Source organism: Hoplias malabaricus, chromosome 1 (assembly GCF_029633855.1).
Source record: "Hoplias malabaricus isolate fHopMal1 chromosome 1, fHopMal1.hap1, whole genome shotgun sequence".
NCBI classification, from domain to species: Eukaryota; Metazoa; Chordata; class Actinopteri; order Characiformes; family Erythrinidae; genus Hoplias; species Hoplias malabaricus.
The window spans coordinates 47,571,216-47,595,209 of NC_089800.1; the positions used below are offsets into that span (position 1 = coordinate 47,571,216).

The 23,994-nt window shown below is 38.6% G+C and overlaps 1 protein-coding gene across 1 annotated transcript; it reads left to right on the top strand.

Moving 5' to 3' along the window:
• Nucleotides 1-6,441: 6,441 nt before the first annotated feature.
• Nucleotides 6,442-20,823, top strand: slc6a4a (solute carrier family 6 member 4a). Its single transcript, XM_066678615.1, has 14 exons — nucleotides 6,442-6,492; nucleotides 8,524-9,130; nucleotides 9,995-10,129; nucleotides 11,136-11,358; nucleotides 12,141-12,279; nucleotides 12,413-12,547; nucleotides 13,000-13,103; nucleotides 13,316-13,443; nucleotides 13,959-14,071; nucleotides 14,555-14,686; nucleotides 15,381-15,480; nucleotides 15,570-15,670; nucleotides 16,062-16,229; nucleotides 19,223-20,823. The coding sequence occupies exons 2-14, from the start codon at nucleotides 8,764-8,766 to the stop codon at nucleotides 19,301-19,303; spliced, it is 1,926 nt and encodes a 641-aa protein (XP_066534712.1). The 5' UTR covers nucleotides 6,442-6,492; nucleotides 8,524-8,763; the 3' UTR covers nucleotides 19,304-20,823.
• Nucleotides 20,824-23,994: the final 3,171 nt, after the last annotated feature.

Consider the following 23,994-nt stretch of genomic DNA (forward strand, 5'->3'; position numbering starts at 1 on the left):
GCAGAGAGTTGTAGCATCTAGTAAGTCTGACATCATCAACCACACCGACACACAAGGACATGGTAACCAGCCAGACTCACTCTTGCATACGTCTGAGAGACAATGTTTGATCAGAGCCGTCAGACAAGCTAGAAAAACTCTGGAATTAGAAGCAATGGAACTTTGCCTAAGCAAGTGTTCTTGGTGCCTCACTATGTGCATGTTTGACTGCCAGCTTTAAGTGTCTGTCCTGTATGGACTTCTCTCCACGGTACCCTTGAACAGATGCTGACAGAGCCTTGAAGTGCTTTCGCCTAGGACTCCAAAAGTGAACTCTTGAGTTTCTCAGGTAGGATGCACCTCCATTTTAATGTGTTTTAGGTGATTAGAAACTTTAATTTTTAAAGTTTTTTTTGAGAATTATTAGTTAGATTTATTTCAATTAAACTTCATAATGTTCTTTTTTTATTTCTTTTCCTAAATTCTTTATTCTGTAGTAGTGTATGCATTACATGGTTCTGTTAGGACGCTTTAACAGTAAAACACTGTGAGGCACCCGTAATCCTTTTCTTATGGGGTTAGAGTGCAGGAAACATCATGCTATGGAAGCAAATCTGTCTCATCAGACTTTGAAATATTACCACCTTTGAATCTGAAGCACTGAATTTTTTTTGCACTGAAATTATGTATCTGAATTTTATTGTTTTTGAATTTAAGTCTTCAGATTTACACCTCTGAATATTTTGCTTCACAATTATGCATCTGAATATAACTGCTCTTGAATTGAACTCAAAATCAAGCTCAATATTTTTCGAAGTTGCTCAAATTCATTCATTCATTCATTATCTGTAAGTGCTTATCCAGTTCAGGGTCGCCGTGGGTCCAGGGTCTACCTGGAATCATTGGGCGCAAATCAGGAATACACCCTGGAGGGGGCACCAGTCCTTCACAGGGCAACACACAGACACACACACCTACGGACACTCTTAAGTCGCCAATCCACCTACCAACGTGTGTTTTTTGGACCATGGGAGGAAACCGGAGCACCCGGAGGAAACCCACACGGACACAGGGAGAACACACCACACTCCTCACAGACAGTCACCCGGAGGAAACCCACGCGGACACAGAGAGAACACACCAAACTCCTCACAGACAGTCACCCGGAGCAGTGACTCGAACCCACAAACTCCAGGTTCTTGGAGCTGTGTGACTGCAACACTACCTGCTGCGCCACCGTGCCGCCCATGGACGCCAAAATACAAGTTAAAAATTTCAGATACACATCCGTGATACAAAGGATAAGCAGTCGATTCATTAGGATATTCTGTTTCACCTTAAATGGTGCACTAGTTGCATTCTGTCACCACTAGATATGAATACAACTTCCATACTGTGGTTTAGCTTCCTTCCACGAATATTATCTCTTTATTTTCAAAGTGTCTCAAAAATCTCAAAGGCTCACTAAAGACACAATTTAACAGACTGTTGATATCCTGAAGATGAAGAAATTTTACTGTGGAAATGTTTTGTAATGGCCCTGTGAACATAGCATGTGATATGACAGAATCTGTGGAAACATGAAATGTGGGGATACAGTCGTGTGAAAATTAGAACACCCCTTGAAAGCCTTTGTCTTTTTGAACATATTTAAACATATGGACAATTGACTTTCATTTCAACAGCACTGAGAGATGGAGCTTAAACAAATAAAACTGAAGAAATTACTAGCATACAAGCATAGGATGTACAATGTAATTGGCTTTGGCAGAGAGGATTTGACAAATTTTTCATGGGTGCAACCCACATACTCAGCTCTACTGCTCATCCCACAAATGCATGTTCCTTACAAATGTGGCACCATTGAAAATGGAAATAAACAGGCTTTTCAACGGTATAAGATTTATTGCCAAGAAGCATTGTTACAACAAATAAATAATCTATAAAACACACATTTCTATATAAATATTTATAATAATATTAGAAATAACCAGACATTGTTAATATACACACCGACATTCAGTGTTTAAACAAACACAACTTTATGAATTAAACTCTGCACTTTGGGATATTCTACTTGTATTACACCTTCTGTGAAATCAATTTCAGATTCTTGATAATCTGACAATTAAAAAATAAAAACGCCATATGACATTTACTCCAAAGTTCATGTTTCCACATATTCATCATGACACATGCTATATTCACAGGGCCATTACAAAATTTCCACAGAAGAATTTCTTCATCTTCAGGATATTAATAGTCTGTTATATTGTGTCTTGAGTGAGCCTTTGAGATTTTTCAAACACTTTGAAAATAAAGAGATAATATCCGCGGAAGGAAGCTAAACGTGTAGTTTTTCCACGGTATGGAAGTCGTGTTCGTATTTCGCCATCTAGCGGTGACAGAATGCAACTAGTGCACCATTTAAGGTGAAAGAGAAAATTCTAATGAATCGATTGTTTATCCTTTGTATCACGGATGTGTATCTGAATTTTGTAACTCAGCAGGTTATGGTTTTGGTGGCGCAGCAGGTAGTGTCGCAGTCACACAGCTCCAGGGGCTTGGATGTTGTGAGTTCGAGTCCTGCTTCAGGTGACTGTCTGTGAGGAGTTGGTGTGTTCTCCCTGTGTCTGCGTGAGTTTCCTCCAGGTGTTCCGGTTTCCTCCCACAGTTGGTAGGTGGATCAGTGACTCAAAAGTGTCCGTGTGTGTGTGTGTGTTGCCCTGTGAAGGACTGGCGCCCCTCCAGGGTGTATTCCTGATTTGCGCCCAATGATTCCAGGTAGGCTCTGGACCCACCGCGACCCTGAACTGGACAAGGGTTACAGATAATGAATGTATTTTGGCTTCTGAATTTGGCCTATCGAATTTGAGCAAACAAATATATTGTTTGAATTTTCTAAGTTTGATTTGTTTATCTGAATTTATTAACATTGAATAATAAAAGTGAAAACGTGTTCTTGAAAATTCACGAGTTCAATTCAAGAGCAGTTATATTCAGATGCATAATTAGAAGCAATTCAGAAGCAAAATATTCAGAGGTTGAAATCTGAAGACTTAAATTAAAAAAAAAAAATCAGATACATAATTCAGATACAAATGAGACTTGCTTCTATACACATACGAATGTACAGAGCAACACTTCTCACAAAGATTAAGCCTAAGCTGAGAGCTGATATGGCAGGAAGTAGTGATTTGACAAACTTAGGTTAAAGTCAGGTTAGCAGAAGAGGCCAAAGCAACCAAGAGTGAGAGAGAGGGACTGGAGAAAAAGGAAGAAAGAGAGCTGTGGAACTGTTCTCATGTAAAGGCAAGTAAGGCAAAAATTAACTCTCTCAACTTCTTTCATTTCTGGCAGCTTTCAGGTCTTTGCTCATCTTTACTTTTTTCATTCCTCTATCCCTCGTTCCCTTGATCTATACCCCCTGTCCTGCTGGACAGACGCTGGAAAATTCACCCACATGTCACAAAGGTCAGAGATTAGTGACCATGCCAAATGGTCCCAGGCTGTAGAGAGACCAAATTCATTAGTGTGTCAGTGACATTAGATTATGTGTTCTCACCCTTATTACTTCACCTTCGAGTCCAGGTTCCTGTGTGTCTTGTAAATTAAGTTAACACTGCAATATTTTGCATGAGGGAAAGACATTAGCACAGAAAGGAAGAGCTTCTGGGTACATATATGCCTCGCAGTACAGATGGTAGATAACAAAGACTGTCTTTACAGTTGCAGTGTATGTGTGTGTGTGCTACAATAGTGTGCAAATGTCCCATCATATATTTAAATTTCCTGTCATCAAACATTTTTCATTTTTCAGCTTTTGTCTTTTTTTTGAAGCACCTTGTTTTTCAAACCTTCAGTCTTACAGGTCACTTATTCAACTGCTTCATTTTTTTAAATGTTTTCCATTGTTTTCAACTTCCGCAATGACTGTTGAGAAGAGTTCCATTTTCTCTCTCTCTCTCTGTCTCTCTCTCTCTCTCTCTCTCACTCTCCCCTTTTCTTTCTCTCTCTCTCTCACTCTCACTCTCCCCCTTTCTTTCTCTCTTCCTTTCTTTCTCTCTCTCTCTCTCTCTTTATATATATATATATATATAGTATTATTTATTATACCCCCTTTTTCCACAAGTTAACACAGTTACCTCTCTTAACAGTTCTGTTCAGAACAACCAGTTTCAGCCACAGTTGAGAAGAGCCTCTCTTTACCCTCAAACACAAGGCGCCCACAAGCAAATCACAAGGGGCTGTTTCATTTCTGATCAATTCATTCTGATTCTGTTATTTCTATGCTCTCATTTTCACCATTTGAATTGGTCAGGCTTCACTTAAGAAATAGAGTTCCAGATCCCCAAATTATGCTTATGCACTCAAGAAGTGTTCTCATAACATGTCTCCTTTTAACAGCATTTTGGAAAGAGATGCTTTGTCACTTCCCTTTGCTATTTGCCTTCCTTATTTAAGTGGGTTATTTTATGATCTAATCTCCTCAGAAACATCCTCAGAAAAATAAATAACTTGTTCTTAATGGCCAGTGTGAAAATTAAGTAAATTAATTTAGTCTTATTAATAATTTAGTGCTGTTTACTTCACCTGGACAATTTTTAGATTTATGCTTTGACTGTGTATGATATGTGTAGTAAAGTTGAACCTGATTTCTGGCATTTTCATTTGAATTCTGTAAACTTGTTGAACTACTGTTCTTCACATATTTAATCACTAAGGAGTGGTGTACATAACCTCCACCTTCCAAGCTGATTGCACTGATTTATGATAACAGAAAAAAGACCAAAGAGGGAAATACACTCATAATAATATAGACAAAGAAAAGCTACTTTTGATTTAATGAAGAATGTATCCTGGATATAAAGAAGTATTTTAAAAGCTTACAGAACCTACACATAATGAAAAGGTCATAAGCTAAAGGTCTTGCCCTATAACTCTACATCCAAAACAAGAACCATTTAAAGGTCTATTTTTAGAGCATACTATAAAGGGAAGGGTTGTGTTTAAGTGGTGATTGTGAACCTCATCAGTTCTTGTGTAAATTCATGTCATGTCATTTTATCATGGTTCTAGAAAGGACATTTACTGAGGGTATATAACGTTAACTTCACCTCATTTTTATCGTTAGTATTATTGCAATTGCCATACAAACTAAACCTTTATGAGTAACACAAGTATGTTGAAAGAATTTGAGCATCACTCTGTGTGTGACAGCAGATTTTCACAAGAAATTAGTCATCCACCCTTCAGCCCTGACCTAGCCCTCAGTGATTTATATCTGTTCCCAAATTTTGATTTTCACATGATAGCAATAAAATGATATTAATATTATTTTTTGTTTTTTTATTAAATGTATTTTTTTCAGTGAATTTATAAACGTTTTTTAGATCTAACAAATGTGTAGAGGTGAGGGTGATTACATAGAAAAAGTAAAATATAAAAATATTCATGTTTTACTTTATCCTTCTACAGAGAACTTAATGAAAGCCTCTTGTCCTTTGCTGTTCTAATGCATTATTTTATTCATGAAATAACCTGTGCAATATAGATTACTATCACCATACTCTCAACCCATCATTCAGGCAAAGTATTAAATGTCTGCAGCAACAATATTTTTAAACTTAAAAATATGTAAATAATGTAATTATTATCATTTAAACCTGCCTTAAGGTTTAATCACTTCTTTTGAAGTATTTAGCGTTCAGGACATGTCATAATGAATAAGGCAGTGAATGTCTTCATCATCATAAAATATGCAGTGTCTGGTCTACATTTAAACACTGATCGCCTCAGTGACATGAAATTTCTCTTCTCAGACTCCACACCCACAAGGTGGTCATACACTGCTGGTTCAATACACAGTTTGAACTCAAGATAAAGAGCGATTGCCTGTTGAAAACATGTTGATATATATTTTATTATGTCCTAAGATCATCAGGCAAAGACGTGGGTTTAATCCTGGGCAATGCCTCTGCCTTCTGCAGGTCAGGAGTCTGAGAGGGGAAGGACTGGGAGAATTGTAAACTGTGGATAGGAACTGGCAGTGACTAAACTGGGGGTGGAACTGAGTGTGCAGATGAACAGCAAATAAAAGGTTTGCTAGATCAGTGTAATTTGTATAGTTTACTTCTATAACATCTCACATATTTATCTCAGTGCTTGTGCCTTAAACTTAATATGGCTATTTCTTTTGCTATGTAACTAATGTTCAGTCCAGGTAGGGGGTGTCTGTGTTGCTTTGTATATACGCAAGTATAGGAGTGGTGGAGTACATAGTACATCACCTGGGTTCATAATGAAACATTTACACAGTAGGAGCTGGAGCCAGAGAGCACAGAGGGATCAATGAGGCAGACAGGGAATGTGACTGTGTCTGAGAGAGAGAGAGAGAGAGAGAGAGAGAGAGAGAGAGCAGGGGTGAAGGGGGTGTGTCCTACTCACTAGTTCTCAGGGATGGTGAGCAGGAGCCCAGTACAGACCCCCACAAACCTGCTGAACTGCTGCACGGTAGGGCTGCACTTTAGATGGTGTGTGTGTGTGTATACATGAACATGGCTTGGCAACACTGGGATATGGGCATTTTCTTGTGTTTGCATTTGCTGTGTTGTGATGCTTTCTGTGAATTGACATTGATGATGTGAGTAACTTTTGAGCCCTGGGTCTTGATTTTAGTTTTGACTGAAGGGAAGTTCTTTAGTCTCTGAAATTGCATGTACTTCAGCTGTTTAGAAACAATTTAGAAAAATTCTCTGCAGCAACTGGCACCAATTATATCATTATGTCATTACCGTGGTCATTAGAAGATCAACGTTTTTTTATGTATATAAATATGGCCCAAAAAAAAAGCGAGCAAGAGGCTTGCTATTATTTTACAGGCACAACCACTGTATATTTCCCTTCTGTATTGTTTTATTTACTTTTCTTATTATTTTTCTATTGCAAAGCATTATAGATTTTTTTTTCATTCTTTTCAAGTCTTTAATTTATTTCCCAAAAAAAACTTGTTTAAACAAAAAAATGTAAAAAGACCCAAATTGATCAGATTACTTATTTCTGTTTATTTCAAATGTCAAGTGCATGTTTACATTCCAAAACTTTTAACAGTATTCCTAGTCATTCCATGAAAAAAAAAAATTTTGCTATCAGTCTATTGACCATAAAAAATGAACCTGACAGACTGATGTTAGTTATAAGATTTGGCTATAGCTGCAATTCTTTATTTATTTTTTTTACTCCAGCAACAAAACTCATTAATAGCAACTAAATGCCAAAATAGTGCTTCCATCAGACTGACAAACATGTCTAAAAAATTGGTTCTGGTTGTGGGTCATATTGGCGCTCTGGGAAGAGACCAGCGTTCCTTCCAAGCAGAAAGAAAAAACTCAATTTTAAGTTCATGTTGCTTTTAATCTTCAGTATCACACCAGTATCACTCGTCCAGATGTGTTAAAGCCCATGGGAACATCTGCTAAGACTGGCTCGCTTCAAAGTAGTATATTCATTAGGTTTCATTTCTGTGGATGTTTGCAATAGCCCAGATTTCTGGCTCTGCTTTTTATTTTTGTAACAGCGCAGATCACATTTCACCTTCACTATGTCACTTACTTCAGGTTTAGTTAGAGCACAATTAATCATTTACAGCACATAATAGGGTAAAAAGGACATTGGAAGGCAAAACCTTCCATTAGCTTCTTAAAAAACAATTAACACAATCTCTGTTACTAATATTTCTAACGTTTTAAGGGAGGATTGATGTCAAGACGGATTTCACTCATTACATTTTCCTTCCAAAAAAAGTTATTTCTTTTGGAAAACGGATTCTTATTAAGTTAGGAAAATAATTAAAAGCAACTTGTGTGTTAGTTGCATAAATAATGGCAACATATATATTTTTCTTCAAAAGTTCTTCCAGACTCCATGTTACATGCTGAAATATAATTTTTTGGTGTCATACTTAAATCCTGACGTATCGTTTTGGAATCATTACAGAACATAATATTTAAAATGTTCTTCAAAATTTATTTTTGAACCGTTACATAAATCTTTTGCTTTTCTGCCATTTATTTGAACCTTTGTAATTTCTCAGCTTCTCAAATGTTGCTGGTTTTTATTTTTTTATTTTTTTTCTAATGAGGGGCTGTTGTTTCAGATACATCTGACAAATTTCACCTTAATGTTTTGTCTAAAGACAAACACCAAGAGGACTGATGTCTTGCATTGTAATTTCAGCACCAACAACAATGTCAAGGAGGAATAAAGTAAATAAATGTGTTCTGGCAGCTCCCACAGGCTCAGTTTTGCTGGGGCCTGTGCAGATTTTGCTTAGTCTTTTACACTTTTTAACCCCGTGTTTGGCAGGAAGGTGGGAGTGTCTGTTCCACTCAGCATGGTTCTTGTTAAATGTAATTCGTTTGGACTCAAGGCAGTAAAGCACGTCACAAGTAGATTGCATGTTTGCCGTGTATCCGTGTAAAAATAAAATCTAAATGTAAACGTCCTGTGGCAACACCTAAAACTCTTCTATTTTTTGCTCTGCAGCTGGGCTCGAAGTATTCTTCTTATGCATCAGCTCATTGGAGCAGGGTGAGGGCACCAGCTCCAACACCGTGTGCTCTTTTTCTCGCTGACATTCTCTCGCAGGAAACGTCCGTCCCTCCCTCCACTCACAGCCACTTTTTCTCCTGAGTCTGGGTCACTCCATGGGCGCCATATCAGTGACTACCAGAGGACCTCCATCTCAGCCAGTGTCTCACCCCTAACCCTCATCCCTTTTTCACCATGGAGATGAACCAGCTGGTAACCATGAACCGGGAGGACCGGGATAGCAAAAACAAAGCTGAGGAGTCACAGGAGAACGGTCGGCTGGTTGCTGAGAAGAACCAGAAAGTAATGCCAGGGACGGGACAGGTCTCTAATGGTTACCCCAGCACGTCCCCTCAGAGTCCCAGAGAGGGCACTGGGGCCGGGGGAGACAGGCCCAGTGCCCCACAGGGCTTCCGAACACTGGTAGTCCAGCAGACCAGCCTGGACCCACCTCGCGAGACCTGGAGCAAAAAAATGGACTTCCTTCTGTCGGTCATTGGTTACGCAGTGGACCTGGGAAACGTGTGGCGTTTTCCATACATATGCTACCAGAATGGAGGAGGTGAGGTCAGGGCACATAGGCATTTATTACTAAGTAGCGTTGCCGTTAAAACAGAGAGCATTAAAACATATGTTACAGTTTCACACACGACATTCCACCTATTGTAATACAGAGTCCCAGTTGAAAGCAAAAACCATAAGCAGTGAAAAAACCTCACAAGTCTTAATGGCTCCAACAACTTGTCAGAAAGATTTGTTTTTCTTTTCTGATACATGATCAATTGGATTCTGTGTGCTTAGAAAGAACAAACAGACTGTATGTTTGTACAGGGAACTCCGCTCCACTCTCTCCGCTTTGTACTCCACTGCTCTCCTTCTCACACCAAACAAGCTTCAGCCTCCTTTCTTTTGAATTTGAAATAATAAAATCTTTGTAATTTCCTGTTCCACCATGCAAAGGAAGGGTGGGGGTTAGGGAGAGATAGAGCAGCTTGGGACATCCTTGCTACTAGCAGCACTATTAATTGTGGCTTTCATGAGAGGGACTTCAATCTCTTTCTTATTGTTTAATAACGTGGCTCACTGCTACTCAATCAACCGCTATCTTTAAGCTCATGTCAAAAAAAAACAAAACAAAAAAAAAACACACACACGAATAAAGCTCTAATCAAAGAGTGTGAGCTTTTCTTTCTCCATCACTCGCCACTTTGGGTTGGCGAGGCATACCAACATGTGTTCATGTACATTTGGGCATTTCTGAGCTTGAACAAGAAAATTACGCTTTGTGCTTTTAAAATAATAAACATACATGTTCATACAGAAATGATGAATGATTGTGATGAAGGTTGCAAAAATAACAGTAAATTGAAACTTATCTGTGGTTTAAACCCATCTGCGTGTTCCCCTTTTCTCCTATTCCTCGCAGGGGCCTTTCTGCTGCCCTACCTGTTGATGGCTGTGTTTGGGGGTGTGCCCCTCTTCTACATGGAGCTGGCGCTGGGCCAGTTCCATCGCAGCGGCTGCATCTCCATCTGGAAGCACATCTGCCCCATCTTCAAGGGTAACAGTGACTGCCCTCTGAGCCACAAAACAGGCTTCTGAGGAGGACACTCTAAATTTTTTAAAATAACAGAATAGCAAAATCTTTATTTACACATTTTCTCCATAACTCCATGGCATAAAAAGTTTGCTTATTTTTTTGGGCCAGTGTCCTTGTGGTGGAGCTGTGAATCTAAAGTAGAAAACAAACATTGTAAGCTTGTAAGTACAACAAACATTTGCAAACTGGGCCTGAATTTCACAGAATTGCCTTAAACTGTAATTATAAATAGATGTGCTTATGTCATTCCTGATTATGTGATTTTTTTTCTGTTATCTGAGAATCACTGCTATACTAAAGTCAGAATTGTCTGCATACATTCAAACATTATTGCAGATAAAAATATTTGGATTCATGCCCTGGATATTTTATCACATACAAGGACAGTTGACAGTGAAAATGTATGCCTTCTTCAAACAATTTCTTTAAGTTTGTGGCTCAGTGAACTAAACATAGATCAAAATAAATACCGTAAGTACATTATGATTATTATGATTATTATGATATGTCTCATAATATGAGGTTTTGATTTGTAGTTTTTTTTATAATTATTATTGTCATTTAAAAGACTACACAAACATTTTTCCCCATTTGAAGTTGGAAAGGTAGGCAAGAGATGGACAGTTCGCAGAGGGCTGACTTGTACTTCACAGAAGGGGATGGGAGTGGTGAGATAATGCTGTCTCTCTCACTTTCTCTCATTGACCTCTGTCCCAAAACCTCTATCCAGTGCCTACAGTGCTCTGCAGTGCCGCTTTGTTGATAGCCGTTGCAAGATGGGCCCTCTGTTATGGAAATTGTCACATTTCCCTCTCAAAATGCCAGCTGCTAAGGAACTTGGTTTGATGGGCAAAATTCAACTTGGTTCTTAAATGCCATCAGGCATCCTTCTCTGAAGCTGGAGCGTGCTTGAAACAGAGTGAGGCATTTGCAAGAAGATGAGCTTCCTTTTTTTTCTCTTTGTTAGGCATAGGGTTTGCCATCTGCATTATTGCTCTGTATATCGCCTTCTACTACAACACCATAATGGCCTGGGCGCTCTACTACTTCCTTTCCTCCTTCCGCACAACTCTGCCCTGGACCACGTGCACCAATGCCTGGAACACAGCAAACTGCACCCACTATCTGTCCACTGACCGCAACGTCTCCTGGACCAACACCTCCATCTCACCTGCCGAGGAGTTCTATACGTAAGTGCATGTAAGTGCCAGGAGCCTAGAAATAGAGGGCAGAGAGTGAGGGAAGGAGGGCTAGTCCAGTGTTGCCCAGTGCTGATCCTAGTGCACCCTGCTCAGGCACAACTTTATTTAGCAATATTTAGATGGAATTTCAGTTTTTATTTAATGATAAGTGGTTACAGATAATGAATGAAGGAATGAATGAATGTATTAAATTTCAATGATGGGCTGACATTTGAAACTGAAAGAAATGTTTCAATTAATTCCACCATGATCCAGAGTCTGGAACAACACAAATGAGATTAGATACTTTCACATGTGTCACAAAGAAGTATTTGGTGACTGGTATAGATGTCCACATTTGAACATGACCAAGCCACTTGTTTGTTTATCTCTTTATCTCATGACATGGACCATGTGTTTTTTTTTAATTTACATCTGCTCTTTAGGGGGAGATTGGGAAGCTTTCTGAGGTTTAGGTTTGTTTAAACGAGAGAGCCAAAGAACTCATCTTGCCCTGTCTGCTGCTGGAATTTCCTGTTTTCCATATAAATCTCCTTCTTTTTGTGCTCTATCTGTGTGTCTGCTCTGTGAGTTTAACCCCTCGCCCATCGCCCCTTCGCTCAGCGCTCTAAATCACCATCAGCTTCCAGTTTCCTTTACTTAACTGAAGTGGCACAGTGTTTCTTTTCTTAAGTGTTTCCTTTTGTTTCTCCCCCAGTGTCTGCAGCTCTTTCATTCTGTCCTTACTGCCTCTCTGTATTTAAATACACATTTCATCCCATGTCTCTCAGACGGCAAGTGTTGCAGGTTCACCTGTCCCCAGGTCTTCACCAGTTGGGAGCTGTGAGCTGGCAGCTGGCCCTCTGTCTGCTCTTTATCTTCACCATTGTCTACTTCAGCATCTGGAAAGGGGTGAAGACCTCTGGCAAGGTGAGAAGGTAGAAGAAGCAATGGGTTAGAGGTGGAAATTAGAGCAGAGAAAATAATAAAATGAAAAGCACTGGCTCTGTTCATCAACTTACTTTCTTTACTCTGAGCACTTTTTAATTCATTGCTCTGGCAGGTAGTATGGGTGACAGCAACGTTCCCATATCTAGTACTGTTGATCCTGCTAGTGCGAGGGGCCACCCTTCCTGGAGCATGGAGAGGGGTGGTCTTCTATCTTCAACCTGACTGGGAGAAGCTCCTCAGCACTACGGTGAGGGAGACAAAAGACATTACTATGTTTATGTTTTGCACTCCATTTATATTTCTATTCATCAGTGGTAGTCATAGTGGGTTAAGGGTTGGTTCATTACAAACATATTATTTTCTACCACATTGTTATTGTTCTCCTTTTATTCTTAGCTTTACACATATTTGCTTGTTCTCATTGTGTCTTATTTATTAGGGGTGGGTTATTTATGTATTTGTTTGTATGATTGTTTATTAAATATGCCGACAAACTTGCTCCGCCCCCTAGATTGCCACTCTGAGCTTGAGTTGCTGAATTTATTTTGATATTATTACTTAGACAACAAAGTCTGCTTGGACCCTTATAATCACTGCTTGCAGCTGTATGCAGTTCAATGTAACAGAGCACTTTTCCAACTGGTGTTTTCACAAAGCAGCTATATTTGTTCTTATTTTTTTTCCATTTGTGTGTGTCAGGTTTGGATTGATGCAGCTGCCCAGATCTTCTTCTCTTTAGGCCCAGGCTTTGGCGTGCTCCTGGCCTTTGCCAGCTACAATCCCTTTCACAACAACTGCTATAAGTACGAGACCTGTCACATTATTTGATCAATGCATTTGTTCACATTGCAGAGCAAATTGGATTTGTTTTTAAATCAGAATTTTAGAACAAATGTCTGCATGTGTATGTAACAGTACATGAATTACACAAAAGCATATGCAGTGATATTATCTGAATATGATCTCACCAGTGTTTTTCACTCTCTGTATCTTTATCTCTTTGTGGGTGTCTCAGAGATGCCTTGGTGACGAGCTCAGTGAACTGTCTGACCAGTTTTGTCTCAGGCTTTGTGATCTTCACTGTGCTAGGCTACATGGCTGAGATGCGGCAACAGGGAGTGGAGACGGTAGCTAAGGATGCGGGTGAGATATCACTGCATCACTGTCACTGGAAGGCACAAATCTCTTGAATATTAAACCAAAACAAACAAACAAACAAAAAACAACAGCACTTATTTCTGAATATACTAATTAGCAATATGTTATTAATATGAACTTTGTACCGTACTTATCAGTTTGTCAATACTGTTTAAAGGCCAAGTGGCACATTAAAAATGTGTATAAATAATAATAATAATAATAATAATAATAATAATAATAATAATAATAATATAAAAACAAACATTTACAAATAAATAAAATAATAATTAACAAGGGACCTGGAGGTTGTGGGTTCAAGTCCCACTCTGGATGACTGTTTGTGAAGAGTTTGGTGTGTTCTCCCTGTGTGACTGCACACAGTGATTTGTGAACTACTGTATAAATAAACAAACAGGCACAACTTGTAAAGCTTAATTAAATCTGATTAAGAATGTTCGACTTTTTATATTCTATATATTATATAGATAAGTTTTTTACATGATTGTCTTGCTTTCTAGGCCCCAGTCTACTTTTCATCATCTATGCTGAAGCCATCGCTAACATGCCTGCTGCAACCTTCTTCGCCATCATCTTTTTCCTCATGATCATCATGCTGGGATTGGACAGCACAGTCAGTTTTTCTCTCCCTTTCTCACACTCTAACTAATGAACCTAGCCCTTCTATCCCAGCTTAATACAAGCGTGTATAAAGACTAAGAAGGTTTCTGCTTACTGTTTAGCTGATCGTCTAAAAGCACAGTGGGTAGTATTATGAATCCCTTTTTTCACACTCATTGCTGTTCTTGTGCTGTTAGTCTTTCAGCCATCAGTGTGTCACTAGTAGATGCTCCTTCCCTATAGTATCCTATTCAACAGTTCCTATGGTAAACAGCCGGAATGACAGCATGTGTTTATCACAACGTGCTAATGAGATTATGGGTAGGTCTGGTTTTTGTTTCAGCTCACTGCATTGGGCTTGTCAGAATGCACTTAGCTATTTCTGTGGATGTAAAGGTTATCTTTAAGCACAGTGCAACATCTGTATTGTGTAACTGGCTTCATCGCACTTTACCAACTTTTTAAATCTCTCCTGTTTTGGGTTTTTTGTCTGCAGTTTGCAGGGCTGGAAGGAGTGATCACTGCCATGTTGGACGAGTTCCCTCACCTGCTGGCCCGAAAGAGGGAGTGGTTTGTGCTCGGTCTGGTGTGTGTCTGTTACCTGGGAGCTCTGTCCACACTCACCTACGTGAGTGTATCTCAAGTTCATCTGCAAGCACTGAATTGAGCTGAAATGTGCATTGAATGTGAAAATGATGACGAGGTTATCATAGCTAAGGTTAAATCTGGTTAAAGGAGCTCCCAAGCAGTGATTCTACTGCTGTCTTTGGCCAGAAATCCTAAAGGTACGGAAGATCACCTTCCTGTTCCCTCTTTACTCAGCACAATGGTGGCTAATACAGGTTAGCTAACATTTTAACTGGCTAACAAAGTTGTGTGATTAGACTTCTCCTCAACACATGTTCAGATTAAAATACAATGGTGACACTTAGAAAAAGCTGGTGACTGGCTTCACATATCTTGGAGGAAGTATGTGCGAGCCTAAATCCTACTAGCTTGGTAGCATCATGTGCCTGGGGATACCTAGCTAGTGGGAGGAACTAGCGATGACTAAAATTTGGGATAATTTCTTATTTAAAATATTAATCAATAAATCTAATATTGCCAACAAGTTACAATAAATCTGCCTTCAACTATTCTTATGTAAAATAAAATTATACTAAATATTGGTCACTGGCTTCAATTTACTGTTAGCCATATTAGCATCTACAGCCATAAAGCTGTGCATAGGACAAAAAAAAAACTTATGCCATTATGCATTTTTGTGATTTTCATCTTCACAAGTTTAAAATGTGCACCCCTTGCTATTACTGATGGTGTAGGGAGGGGCATTTGTGGTGAAGCTGTTTGAAGAGTATGCAACAGGCCCTGCTGTCATCACTGTGGTCTTCCTGGAGGTCATTGCTGTCTCCTGGTTTTATGGTAAATATGAAGTACCAGCCAAGCAATCTAGAAAATTCAGATTTTTAATATTGTATGTGGCCTCATTCTGTGTATGCATGTGTGTACAGGGACCACACGTTTCTGTAATGATGTGCAGTTGATGCTGGGGTTCTCCCCTGGCCTGTTCTGGAGGGTCTGCTGGGTGGCCATTTGCCCCTGCTTCCTACTGGTCAGTCTCTCTATCGTGCTCATGTAAAAGGAAACATTTTAACTACATACCTGTTACTAAATGGCCCATAGTACCATCCATAAATCATCTGAACCTTTATCTGAAGCATTATGATGAAGAAATACATTTAATGATGATCAGGACATAGGTATAGCATTAGTAACTAGACCTTTTTTTATATATGGCTGAGTTTTACCTTAGGTCCTATATTTAAAGCTGTCAAATTTAAACGTTCAAAAACTTTAATTAGCATGCCTAAGTCCACAAAATTGCTGGCCATAATTATCTTCTCTTTATAACAGGTAATCTTATTTTATTAAAAATGAATTAATTTCCCAGAAATTATCATAACTGGTTTTAAGAGTACATAATGTTTATGTTTTGTTGGCAGTTCATTATTGGCAGCTTCCTGGCCTTCCCTCCCGAAGTGAGACTGTTTGACTATGTGTACCCATTCTGGACCACTGTCCTGGGCTATTGCATTGGGGTCTCCTCTTTCATCTGTGTGCCTTCCTACATGGTCTACCACCTGCTCACCACCAAAGGGACCTTCAAACAGGTAAACCAGAGCCAGAAAAAACAACTCCTAATCCCATCTGTCACTGTACACAAGCAGCACACGTGATACAAATAAGCGGCACAAGTAAATTAGATAAACACACTCAGCACAGACACACTCATGGCTTTGGTCACGTTATCAACTTGGCCTGCGTGAGACGTGAAAACGGACGTCAGCGTGGTCCAGATGCCGCCATCGTCCTGCTTCTCATCTCGTTTGACTGGCTTTGATGGAGCTGTCAGCCAGGGACAGGCAGCCGTGTGTTTGCTTCTGAATTAAACACACAATGGCGCTGAGGGCGCGTGTCAGCTGGGTGTGTGTTCTGTGTTAGAGATGTTTACCAGGTGGTGAGGACAGACACTCACAGTGTGCAGCGAGGTCAGCGAGTAGCCACGTAACTGATGCGGCTCACTGAACACTAGAGATGCCCACTTACATTGTGGGTTCTTCAATGTTAATAAAGCCCAGCTGTCTCCACAATATTTACACTGCGCACAAGCTCTGTCTTGTACTCATCTGGCAGGCAAAAGGAGTAAAGTGATATTGTCTAAATCTAAAATCTGTTGGTTTTGTCTGATGCATTTCAGCATTTGTAGTGGTTTGACACAAGTTTGCTAAGAGTTTTCAAGCAACAATTAAACCTTAAATCAGATTTATGATCTAACATTTCTGATGATTAATTAAGCCTACATTTTTAACAAAAATATTTTGCCCCCTGTGCACACATAACTATAATAAGATTTAATTCATAATTCATCATTTTTCTTACTTTATCAAATTTAAAATGTTTATCTAATACATATTTTGGGGCCCTATTAAGTAAAATGATAGTTGTAAGTTATTTGAACTGTTCAGCACTGTGATACCACTAAAGTTAATCGGAACATAAATACTATTGATTCTCCAGCCGGATGGCATGAGATGATTTATCACACATCACACTGCTCAAATTCCAGAAATCAACAAATCATAGATTCACACACACACACACACAAACAAAATATGTTTTAAAATGATTTATCTCAACAGTAAGTGTGTTTTTGCCATTAGAAGCATTATACTATTAAAATAAGTACAGATAAGTACTTAGAACAAATAATGTCTTGTTCAGAAGGATATGTGGACATGTCAACACCAGATATATTCAGTTCTGGTTCTGGTAGCAGCTCCTAACTAAATTTTAATGAATGATGTTGAATAAATGAAGAACTGAGGAGCTGACGCTAGGTATATCATATTGTAACTATGAATATAGGACTTTGTTGGGAAGACCTCTAACTTTGTTTAAGCGAAAGCGAACTCGACAAAAAAAATTTCAGAATGTGCTATTGTTTGGATTTATTCTAACACTTAAATGCTTACTGCCTCCTTTTGCACAATATACTATAGTATCAGTAGTTTAGCGGATTAATCTTTTGGCTCTTAATTGCTAAGTGACTCTCTCTTGGTTAAGAGTACCTCACTTTGTTAGGTTACACAGTGTCCCCCCTTAAACTTTATTGAAATTATAAATATGATGTTGACCATACTGACTTCATGAAGGAGAACTAATGCACCGGAGAGAGTTTTATTGAACTGTTATTCAGATGTTACAGAATACATCTCTAAGAATTTTAGTTGATTTACAAATTATATTAAATAACACTATGAGTTTGTCTTTCACACTTATTTAGTAATAAAAGTGGAAGTTCTTAAAGATTTTTCTGATACTGATTAATCTGTACACTCAGAATTCCAGCTTCAGTTCAGATAAGCTTCGTGTTGGGAGCAACATTCCTGGAAACTTGAGAACTCAAAAGCAACATTCTTTTTGAGCACTGCAAAATATTTCTTAGAAAATTATAGAATTCCTGGTAAATTGATAAGGAACTGTGTGTTTCATTCTATTTCCCATCTGACTTTAATCTTTCAAATTTAAATTTGACTTAAATTATTCAAATTCAAATGATGTTTAATTCAGTTAATTTAATTTTAATTAAAAAAAACAACAACTAATTTCTATTTGACTAATATGTTTCTCCTGGCTGGAAATGTGCTTGGGATATTGTGCTACAGATGATTACATTTTTATGATAAAATTGTCAATTCCTTTTCAAATTTATACGAGAAATGACAGGATCCAAATGTCTGTAATCAGTGGCAAAGCCTTTTTTTTGTTTGTTTTTTGCAACCACTCCTCTCTTGCAAAAACTCCAGGTCTTTGAGATTGGAACACTTTTTGCCATCATTCTGATCTTTAGTTCCTTCTAGTGACTCACAATGCGATTATGAGCCACTCCAAAATGTTGATAATATTATATTATTAACTACATCGTGTTCATTTCGGCTGTATGTTTTGGATCATGGTCTTGTGGCAATGTCGATTGCTGAACAAGGCCAAGTTCTTCTGCAGACTGACTGATGTTTTCCTCCTGAATTTTAATGGAATCTGTTTTTTTTTCTTATGATACCATTAACGTTGACAGGGTGGCTTAGCCCATTGACTGAAAAACAACCCCAAAGCATTACTTTCTTAACACCATGGGAATTGTTTCCTGAAGGTTGAATGCTAAAAAACAATGTTAATCTCCTCCCACCACAGAATCAATGACCAAAATCTTTAGGTTCTGTTTGTCTGGTGTCCATCAATACTAGTCTTGTGTAGTGTCTTTATACCAGTGCAGGGGCCACTTCTGGCAGCATACCACACCCTTTGAGAATTTGGATTACACTATTTCAGTTGTCATTTCCAGCCAGAAGAAATAAATAGAATTTGAATCATTTTTATTAATAAGATTAAGTGTGTTTATGTTTTTTTTCCCACGAGGCCTTAGGACATTTGAATTATAATTTTTGTTTTCTTAATTACTATCCATACATCTCTGTATCTCTTAGAATAAATCGCAAACATTTTAATAAAAACAACAGTTTTTGGAGATTAGTTTCCTCATATAGACTGTATGGAATTGGGGAGTATATATAGCATGTCATGGTGTGACTCTTTCCACTCTCAGCGTCTCCTGAAGAGCATCACTCCTGAGCCGGCAGGCAGTGGAGGTCCACACAGGGACATCATCATCACCAACGCCGTGTGAGCCATGTTGGGGACCCCTCGCCCTCTGCTGGACATGTAGCACAACCGCAGAAGTGGGGACACCCCTCCAACACACACTAGCACACACACCTCTCTTCATCCGCCAAAGGATTCTCTGCTCGTACTGCGGCTGAGCTGGACATTCACTTACGGCAAACCAACTGCTTTATTTCTGACCATACCTAAATGTAGCAGTGTTCGTTGTTCGTGTGAGTGGGTAGAAAAATTGTCCTAAATGGTTTTCCGTCACCTTTTTAATTTTTAAAGATATCCATTTTAATAATGGATAGTTATGTTTGCGGCACTCTTTAATATCAGTTCCACATAAGTGAAAGAAAAAAAAATGTATGTATAGTAAAATAAACAACAGTATCTCACTCTGCTCATGCTGGGTTTTCTGGTTAAAGTACAGTAAACAAAGCATATCTCTCATTAAATTTACATTTTAGTTTAATATTAACTTGAAGTTTCATGTAGCATTTATATTTATTCTTGTTTATGAAGCCAAACATTGTTTCATATATCAGATTTATTGCTGTTACAGGAATATCCAAATACTACTTTGCAGCTGCTTATAGTTTGATTTTGGAACTCCTCAGAGAGGGTGAGAGGCTGGATTTATTTTTATTATGAGTAAGCTTTGAGAGAGGGCCTGAAAAAAAAAAGTCAAAGTTCTTGATGTGGTTTGGTTTATTGCACAGGTGTGTGTGAGTGTGTGTGTGTGTGAGTGTGATTCTGGATGTATTTGTTTTCCAGGCACCTCTGTGGAATGGGTAATGTGAGTGTCACTGTTGTGCTTTTGAAACTTGGAGCTCACTCTTATCAGATTTAACTGAGACGGTGAGGTACAATGTAATGATACTGTTATCAGCGTCCAGAGCCTATGTGACACTTTCTGATCCTTTGTGGAATTACATTTATGTAATGCATCTTTGTTCGTAATGAAACTAGATGCCAAGTGTTTCTCAGGCCCCTCAGCTGTCACACATAGCCTTTATTTTTTCATATTATATGTGAATGAAAAGGTAGCAGAAACCAAATACTAGTGTGCTTGTTACAAAAGGTCCAAATTTTCCTTATTTTTTGTTTATTCACAGAAAAAAAAAACTAGCTCTGACTGAAAGTACACGTATTTATATGTGTTTTGTGAGTTTTGGCAATTTGTGTGTTCCAGTGCTGTGGCAAGCTGTCAACTTCTCTGAGTGAATGTATTCAGGAGTGTGAACGTCTGTGGATTTTCTGATATGTATGAAGAGTGTGTGTGTGTGTGTGTATGTGTATGTGTGTGTGAGTGAGCCACAAGTCCAGGTAGAGAAGCCAAAAGCCATGGTTAATTCTGTCAGTGAGTGTGTGTGTGTGTGTGTGTGTGTGTGTGTGTGTGTGTGCATACAGACATGAAAGTAGCCAGTGATGTGATGTGTGCCTCAGACTAGTCCTCTCTTCAGAATTTACGCCCTATGAAAGTAACAAAGATCTCTTATTGTACTTTATAAAGCCTATCTCTGATCTATGTATGTCAAAAAGACTGTTATAAGAAACCATATAGAATAAAGATATATATGAATTATTAGAGAAATAAAAATGTATATGTAATAATAACTGATGTGTTCCCTTTATTTTGTTCACTAGTGTAATTTCTTTTAATTGCAGCCATTTTCTGATCATCTTGTTTGAGTCTGAGATATGAACAAATGTTTCATGTAAAATGAAAGTGATAGGAAGCTGTGTTTTGATATCTGCAGTGCAAATAATGCCATTTTCTTTAGTTCTTCTACAACCAAGAATTTCCCATCAAAAAGCTCTAAAAGAGTTTGATCCTGTCTTAACCCATTTGTAATGCAAAAAAAAATACAATTTTTAAATTTCTCTTTATCACAACAGTATGGACATATACAATTTATAAATATGATACTACAACTCACAATATCACCCTGTTATTGTTTCAGAACTGCAACATTTTTAGGATCTATTAAGTGGGAATTCTTAAAACCTGAACGTAAAGCGTTTTTATAATACCCACTCAATAGATCGTAAAAAAATCTATAAATCTTTAAAGGAGACACCATCAATGCCTTTTACTAACTATAAAACCACAGCACTCAATATATGACACTGCAAACACTACAAAAACCTGAGTAGACTAATAAATCAATGTGAGGAGAGAGGGGACTTTTTTATGTCTGTGTTCCTAAGCTCTTTTGAAGGATGATCAAAAGGAACAGTCTCTTCAGTAATGGATAGTTGTTAGTGATAAGCTTAGTATCAATATTGACTTGTGGTGAGGGTGATTAAGCGAGTAGAAATGAACTGAAATAGACATTGAGAGCAAATTCATTCAAGTGAATGAAGGTGTTAATCTTCTTATGTCTGTTACAATTAGTTGGGAATAAACACGGACCACGTTGGTGTATAATGTACGTAAATGCGTATTGTTAGAGAATATATTTAATGAAATGTAGGAAGAACTCTTCAAAAGACTCTAAACAGAAAAAAAACAATAACCAATTTCACCTTTCATTCTGAATCAGCTCCAGCAAATAAAGCCACACATTAACAGTGACTGTTTATTTATTATGCAGCAATGGCAGCTGAAGGCCTAAAGGCCATAAGCATCAGATAAACTGTGTTAATCACTTCAGTGGATTTTAATTACAGCTGGTTAAGGGTTCCTCACCTTTTTTCCTCCCCTGAGCTTTCCGCAGACATTTTGAGAGCACGTTTGCCCTGATTCACTCCTCTCTGTCCTCAAGCAACCCATTTATCTCTGGCTTCTCTCCCAGGGCCTGTTATCAAGTGAGTAAGTGACACAGATATATTAAGCAATGTCTTGTTCACAGATGAGGGAATTCTGCTCTCTTAGCGTAGAACAGATTATACAGCCTACAGCCATCTCTGAGCTACTCCCAGTTCCCCTCAGGGCATTCCTCCCCATGTACTGAACGCTACTCCTCCGTTTTTTATGTGAGCTGCCTGTCCGTTTCTCCCTCCTTATCTCATCTCTCTGAGCATAGGTGAACTCAGTCAAAGGCAAACAATGGAGAGTTAACAGTACAGACCATAGAAACACACCTGTTATATTATAACTCACAATCATGAATTAATTATTGAATGACACTAAGTCAATTATAATTCTGCTCTCAGTAGCTCTATTGTGTTCTATGCTGAGCTTGTTTAATAAATTGCTTGTTAAAAAATGACATACATTTTTTTCCCTGAATGTAGTCCATCAGAAGGAAAAGGTTTGCTTCTTCTTTATTTATTTTTTAAATTCAGTAAAGACACAAATTAAGGTAATATTGTAATGCCTATGAGATTCTCTTGAAATGAATTAACATTGTTGTGTTCTTTGCCCAAGTACAACCATTTCCGAAGTTGTTCCTTGATGCCTCAGGAGAAGGAAAAAGAAAAAGAACAAAGCAATTAAACTAATAAATATAATATAATATAATATAATAATATGCTGTTAGGAGTTTGGTGTGTTCTCCCTGTTTCTGCGTGGGTTTCCTCCGGGTGCTCCGGTTTCCCCCCACAGTCCAAAAACACACGTTGGTAGGTGGATTGGCGACTCAAAAGTGTCCGTAGGTGTGAGTGAATGTGTGTGTGTGTTGCCCTGTGAAGGACTGCCCCCCCCCTCCAGAGTGTATTCCCACCTTGAACCCAGTGATTCCAGGTAGGCTCTGGACCCACCGTGACCCTGAACTGGATAAGGGTTACAGAAAATGGATGGATGGATGGATATAATAATATGTGAAATAATGAATAAATGTGTTAGAATATTGTTCTACCAGTGTATTACACATTGAGAATATTGCATATTGCCCTGTGAAAGACTGGCGCCCCCTCCAGGGTGTATTCCCGCCTTGCGCCCAATGATTCCAGTTAGGCTCTGGACCCACCGCGACCCTGACTTGGATAAGCGGTTACAGATAATGAATGAATGAATGAATGAATATTGCATATTGCATGTAACTAAAAAGTGCAGACAAGTATAACCAACACAAAGTTGGATGGACTTAAGTAAAATAATGAGTAAAACTTTTGAGCCTGTTTGTTCTTGATTTAATGGACCTGTAGAGCCTTGCAGAGGGCAAAAAACAAGTAATGTCTCTGGTCGGAGGAGACTTTTAGGATGATGAGTGCTCTGCTGAGGCAGCAAGAACTGTAAATATCCTCAAGGGATGGAATTGGGCAACCAATAAAATTTGGGGTAGTAGAAATGACCATCTGGAGCATTCTCCTGTACAGAGAGGAGCAGCTCGTGAAGCAGGCAGAGATGCAGTAGCTAAGTACACTCAGTGGACGCCAGTAGATTTGCTGCTTGCCCTTTTTGACTACTGTAATGGTGCTGGTAGTCCAGAAGGTTTTCAAATATGTGTACAACCAGGAACCTAATAACAAGGCTCCTTTCCACAGTCCTCGTTAATGTGGATAAATTCTATATCTAGTGTTTTTCTGTTGATGTGTATAAGGAGTTTATTGGTTTATATTTAGGTGTTCAGAGTGAAGTTATTCTCTGAATACGGCACTGTTCTTCTAGGGACATTATTCCCAAAAGCTACCTCATCACCACCTGCATTTAATTCCACCACAGTTGTGTCATCTGCAATCTTGATGATAGTGTTTGTAGAATGGGAGATTTATAGACATGAGGTTACCAGGTGTAAAGGAGGGGGCTCAACCCACTGCCCTGTG

Coding starts and splice junctions, on each gene's coding strand:
- slc6a4a (XM_066678615.1), top strand. CDS start 8,764: ATGGAGATGAACCAGCTGGTAACCATGAACCGGGAGGACCGGGATAGC. Junction 11,359..12,140: donor CCTGCCGAGGAGTTCTATAC/GTAAGTGCATGT, acceptor CATGTCTCTCAG/ACGGCAAGTGTTGCAGGTTC. Junction 12,280..12,412: donor GGGTGAAGACCTCTGGCAAG/GTGAGAAGGTAG, acceptor TTGCTCTGGCAG/GTAGTATGGGTGACAGCAAC.